Raw genomic sequence first — 5671 nt, 5'->3', positions numbered from 1 at the left:
TATAAGCAGGCATTCAATTTTGAAAGCTCCGGCCAACTCAAAAAATGAGAACACTATGTTGATCTTATCAAATCTGTAAATTAGGGCTGCAGAATAGATTTATAAAAGCTATGTTTGAGTTTTTTTTAAAAAAAAATTAATGGAACCCTTAAATGAATGACTAATATGAAAGCAAGCCTAGATCTATAAATGGTCCTATCCTACTTGTTTTGTTGTTTATGTGCAAAAATTCAATAATCAATAGATTCATAGTCTCAAGTAGGGGTGGCAATGGGGCGGGGTTGGGGCAGGGGATCCTTCCTCCACCCCCCGCCCCATCGTCAAATAACTCCCCCCGTCCCCCGCCTCTTGCCCCCCACTCCCCGCCCCGTTTCCCCTGTGGGGGAAAAAATCAATTTATCATAAATGTTTACCCATAACCCCGCCCCATTGTCAAATAACCCCCCCGTCCCCCGCCCCTGCCCCGTTTCCCCCGCGGTCCCCCGCGGGGAAGAAATCAATTTATCATAAATGTTTATTTATAATAAAACAATTGTAAACAATGTTAAATAAGATTAAAAAGCTGTCAAGATGGAAATAAAGCATAACAAGTCAAGTTACATTCAGTGCGAAGGAAGGAAACCGATCGAAATAAAAAAAGGTTAGGAGCAAAACAGGTTGGAATTGGATAGCTTAGTCTTTGGGGGGGCTTTAGAAACAAATCAACAATATTCCAAGAAATTTCTTCAGTTGTTGCGGTGGCCGTTAATACTAATTAGCATTATACTTGTAAGTAAGGGTGCAACTTTAGAAAATATTTTGCCCCTGCCCCTTCCCAGCCCTGCCCCATTTCCCGCCCCATTTCTATATCTCCGGCACCCGCCCCCATTGCCATCCTTAGTCTGAAGCCACCTTAAAACAAAGAACTATAACCAAAAAAGGACTCATATTGAGGACCATGTTATACACACTGTAAGCCAGGCTTCATTCATCAATAAGAACTATACATTTTTCATTTTTTTTAGTCCAACTCATCAGATATACAAAAACCAATAAACTTGATCAGTACATATGAAACTTCTGCAAGTACTTGTCTGACAGGAGAAAATTAAAAGTACCAAACTGAAGAAAATAAGATATCAGAGCTAGCGTTGGAAATTGGGAGGATGAACCATTGAACTGTTAAAGTTCTACTAAACTAATTTGAATGAGCTTGGATTTTGAATCATTGAAATGTTAAAGTTCTACCAAACTAATTTGAATGGTGGGAAGAGGATCCTATACTTGTCCCTACAAGTTTAGGATGAACCATTGAACACTACCAATAAATCTCCAATAAAGTTTGATATAAGTTGACAAAAGTGTGATAGGAAAAATTCTAACTATGCCTGTTTATAAGCTATAAAAAATTATTCTAGAAATAGAGTGTACATATCCAAAAATATTGAAATAAAATAAAAGTTGTGCAAAGGCCCGATCCAAATCCATGGCCAGATTGCAGGCTGAATTGTGGACTGGATTCAGTCTATAAGCCACACTTACCTCTACCTTGAATCCAGCTGAGAATCCGGTCTTAGCTCAGCTGAATCCATGGCCAAATTGGCTCCAGAAACCTGCACCGATGATGCATCTCGATTGGCTCTTCCTTCCCTTCTTTGCCCAATCCATCTTGACCCAAAAGTTGCCTGGCACCTATTCTACATCACTTTTAAATGCTTTTAAAACCTCTTTAACATTGCCTTACTGTTTGTCGTCCCAAGTTTGGTTCCCTTCAAAGATTACAGCATCTCATTCAACAGCCTTTCCACTTCAAAATCATCAGATACGCTAAGCAAATTCTTTCATCAAAGCACCTCAGCACCTTACCATTTCATCAAAGATAATATGTTCTCTATCTTCTTGGCCATCGCTCAGCGAAACATAAAAGAACTGCTCACCTTAGCACCCTTTCCAATCTCAATCTTGTGGCCAAGAACTTCATGTCCAAAATCATCCAACACGGTGTCAGCATCAAGTGTTACTGTCTGAAGATTTTTGGGCCAATGCTGCACAGCTTTGCTAGTCATCTGCCTGCAGCCTGAATCATCTCTAGTTTCTTAGAAAGGTTTTGGAGATCTTCATAAACAGCCCAAGCAAGAGAGATCTGCTCGACAGCAAGTGGAATTAGCTTCATCAAGATTGTTGAAACAACACCAAGTATAGTTTCTACTACCATCTTTTGCTCTGATGGAGATCAGAAGGCAAAAGTGCTCAAGTGAAATAGGAGAAGTTAATCAGTCAGGGGTTGGTATATATGAACACCTTATTAAATTTGAGAAGGATGGTGACACTTCACCTGTGTTGGTCAGTCAAGTTGAATGATAATTAATGTTTTATCTCTACTTTGGAGTTTAGACCTGGTAAAAGTTGGAGTCCGAGGTATTGCAGTTCTAAAAATTAATGGCCAGAATCACTGTACCAGTAGTTGCATTATTCATCAATCCTGTAGCATTTGACAACCACCTTACTTTGGAGGTGTAAATGGCAGAAGATTCACCTTCAGCCCTCGATCGAGTACACCTTTCATGACTAGAATGATAATGTCCCACTTGTCATGAATAATTTAAGAAGCAAGTCCTACAGGAGGATGAGAATGATGATGAGGTTTACCCGTTTGCTTTGGGACTATATTGTACCAAAATAACTTAACAATACTGGTTAGATTTATCGTGAAAGCTGATTTGTTTCACATAATTAGACCAGCTATTGCATGAGAAAATAAAAGATATTGAGTAGCTGGAAGTGACAAATCCAAATAAGAGAACTAAAAATGACAAATGTATGCAAATATCAGAAAAATGTATCTTATCTATGTTTTTACCATTTGAATGAGTAGGATTTCCTTTTTGGGTTTTTCTGACCGGTAAAGCACCTACATTCTACCCAATCTACTATGTATATACACACGCTAATAATTATTACTTTTTTTTTATATTTATACACTTTTTCTAATTAATCCTTTTGCATTTTTTTTATTTCTAAAAATCTAACACTTGAAATACATTTTAATGAGCGCCCGTGGAACACCGGTTAAACAGAACGTTTCTTTTTTTCCATGTGTAGGATTTATTTCCCATTAATTTTCTTTCTTTCTTTACAATAATCCATATCAACCACTCTTTCGGAGTATCATGTAGTATTATATTAATTATGTTGCCAACCTGATGTAAAATGTAGGTGAATTGGCTCCCCAATACAGAAAGTCAACAATTGAAACTTGAAACATGCATTCATACTCCATTTTTCTCCAAAGGGACAAAAAAAAGGTAAAAAAAAAAGTAACATATGCAATCAAATGGTGTTCATTTTTGTCTGCACTTTATGGATTTTCAAAAGAATAATGGCAAAGCCCTGTGTAATCAGCTTATTGATTCTCAGTTCTCATCTATCATCATATCAATGTTAACGGAAATTTCCTGTATACTCCCACATATCCAACAAATAGAGAACCTAAGTATAGTGCACCCTTGTATTCTTGAACTTCTGTGATCACTGAAGCATTAAAATCAGGGCTAAAGGTTATTGTTTCCAATATATGCCCTTTTCCATTTATCCTTTGTCCTTGAATTATTGTCGTGGGATTTGGCCCTTGGCTTTGAACATTCAATCCAATCCAATAATCGCCTCTAGAGTTCCTCTTGATCTTATCTGGCGATCCTGACAGGTTTACCAGAACTCGTGTTGTATTTGCAAGGGTTCCCTTCAACCAATACTTCAAGACTCTTTGGTTCAGAAATTCTGTCACAAGAATATACGAGCCATCTCTGCTAATTGCCACCCCTGCTGGCCCTGCAAGACTTCTGAGCAATACTGTGACTTTCTTCGTTTGTGGATCATATTTCAATAACCTTCCTGATGCGTCTCTAGTGGAAATTATTTGTGAAATTTGACTGCAAACAAGCCATAAGTTTTGTGTAAACAATTCAGGAATTTAACATTCGATCTCAAACTGTATCTGTCGAAGAAAATCAAGCTATAGTACAGATTATTTTGTCAACCTGATATTGTAGCGGGAGCTTGCTTCCGTAAAGTATATAACTCCAGTTTCTTGATCAACTTCAAGGCCATCAGGCAAGCCAAATGGCACGCCCTCTGCACCAGAGGCAAGTTGTTTTCCAGGACCTCCTTCAGGTCCAACCACTACAAGGCCTAGACCAGCATCTGCTGTGTAGAGCTCTCCAGTCTTGTAGTAAAACCCTATACCAAGTGGCCTCCCACAAATTTTTGCTAGGTCTGTTGTATCAATATTATCACATAATTGCTTGGACCTGTACCAAATAGGAATTAGGAAGGGAAGGCGGCAAGATTAGTGGTCATACAGTAAATGCACCAATTAAGTAATTTGAGGATATTTATTTCTAATGACTAAATCGAACATTATGTACAAGGAAAAACAACTCTTGCCTGTTCTCTTTCGTGTATCCATACTCGACGAAACCAAGGATTGGTCCTTCATATTTGAGAATTCTTCCATCAGCAACGCCTGTGTAAGGTCCATGACCTGCCAAATCGAATGCATAGGACTCGGGACCAGGAACTGGTAGATCAAGCTTTTGCAAACGTCCAGAACAAAATGCTGTGGGAAGAAGACAGAAAACGAAGGTGCAGGAACAGAGAATACTCCAAACAGCCTTTTTATTTAGAAATAGAAATGCCATCATTAATGTAGCTGTGTCTGGATGATAAGCAGAGGCATGGACCAAATATAAATAAGGATGACAATGGGGGCGAGTGGCGGTCACCCGCCCTGCGGGGGGCTAATGGGGCGAGAGTTGGGGCGGGGGGAAATTGCTTAGAAACGAGGCAGGGGCAGGGGAGTGTACCCCCGCCCCGCCACCTGCTTTAAAAATATAAATATATAAAAAATATATATGTATATGTTTATATATATAATATATAATTTAATTAGTTACAAACTTATGATAATGATATTATTAGTTATATGTATTATATAATGTATATTAGTATATGTAATATAATTGATATTATCAATTATACTAATAATTATATATGTGTACTAATGCAAATTATTAATTGGTTATACTAAATTTACTAATACATTTATACTAAATCCCTAATTACACTTAATACAATAACATTTTTTCTCAAAAAAAAAGCACGAGCACAATAATGAATTAGTGATTGTATTTGTGCTAAAAGTGAAAACTTGACTACTTTAGTTATATTTATTTCATCATGTTGGATTGTATTCAAATAACTTTTGTTTGATTGTTTTTATGAATTTCAATTGTGAAATTACAATGAATAATAATTTGGTGATGTGTTGATATTTTAGTACTTGATTATTTGCTAAAATTTAACTATAATAAAATTATATAACAAATTTTTATTAGCCCCACGGGAGCACCCGCGGGGAAAGCGGGGTGGGGCAGGGGGAGCGGGGGACGGGGCGGGGGTGGGGGGAATTTGTAGGCAGCCCCCGCCCCAATCTTGCCCCGTTGCCATCCTTAAATATAAACATAACCAATTGGTGGCATCCAAAGATGGTATGGAGTTTGAATAATTATGTATAAATGAATTGAATATGAGAGCATTTAAGGAAAAAAACGTGATAGTTGACCATTTGATTTTGGACATAAATTTAATTAAGAGTTTTATTAAGACACGCTAAAATTCGTCTTACTTACCATGT

At 37.5% G+C, this 5671-nt stretch overlaps 1 protein-coding gene across 1 annotated transcript; it reads right to left on the bottom strand.

The window, feature by feature from the left end:
- Positions 1-3304: 3304 nt before the first annotated feature.
- Positions 3305-4824, bottom strand: LOC113737234 (protein STRICTOSIDINE SYNTHASE-LIKE 11). The gene is made up of 3 exons (XM_027264492.2): positions 4423-4824; positions 4017-4286; positions 3305-3908 (listed from the first exon to the last, which is right to left on the bottom strand). Exons 1-3 carry the CDS (start codon positions 4677-4679, stop codon positions 3410-3412), a joined length of 1026 nt encoding a protein of 341 aa, XP_027120293.1. The 5' UTR covers positions 4680-4824; the 3' UTR covers positions 3305-3409.
- Positions 4825-5671: the final 847 nt, after the last annotated feature.

The sequence above is a fragment of the Coffea arabica genome, chromosome 3e (assembly GCF_036785885.1).
Source record: "Coffea arabica cultivar ET-39 chromosome 3e, Coffea Arabica ET-39 HiFi, whole genome shotgun sequence".
NCBI classification, from domain to species: Eukaryota; Viridiplantae; Streptophyta; class Magnoliopsida; order Gentianales; family Rubiaceae; genus Coffea; species Coffea arabica.
Note: the sequence above shows the minus strand (reverse complement) of the source record. Positions and strands in the feature narration are given on the sequence as shown.

What these genes read in the sequence shown, in the direction of transcription:
- LOC113737234 (XM_027264492.2), bottom strand. Translation starts at nt 4,679, where the DNA reads ATGATGGCATTTCTATTTCTAAATAAAAAGGCTGTTTGGAGTATTCTC. An exon ending in GGATACACGAAAGAGAACAG is followed by an intron (nt 4,287 to 4,422) that starts GCAAGAGTTGTT and finishes TATTTGGTACAG; the next exon opens with GTCCAAGCAATTATGTGATA. An exon ending in AGCTCCCGCTACAATATCAG is followed by an intron (nt 3,909 to 4,016) that starts GTTGACAAAATA and finishes GCTTGTTTGCAG; the next exon opens with TCAAATTTCACAAATAATTT.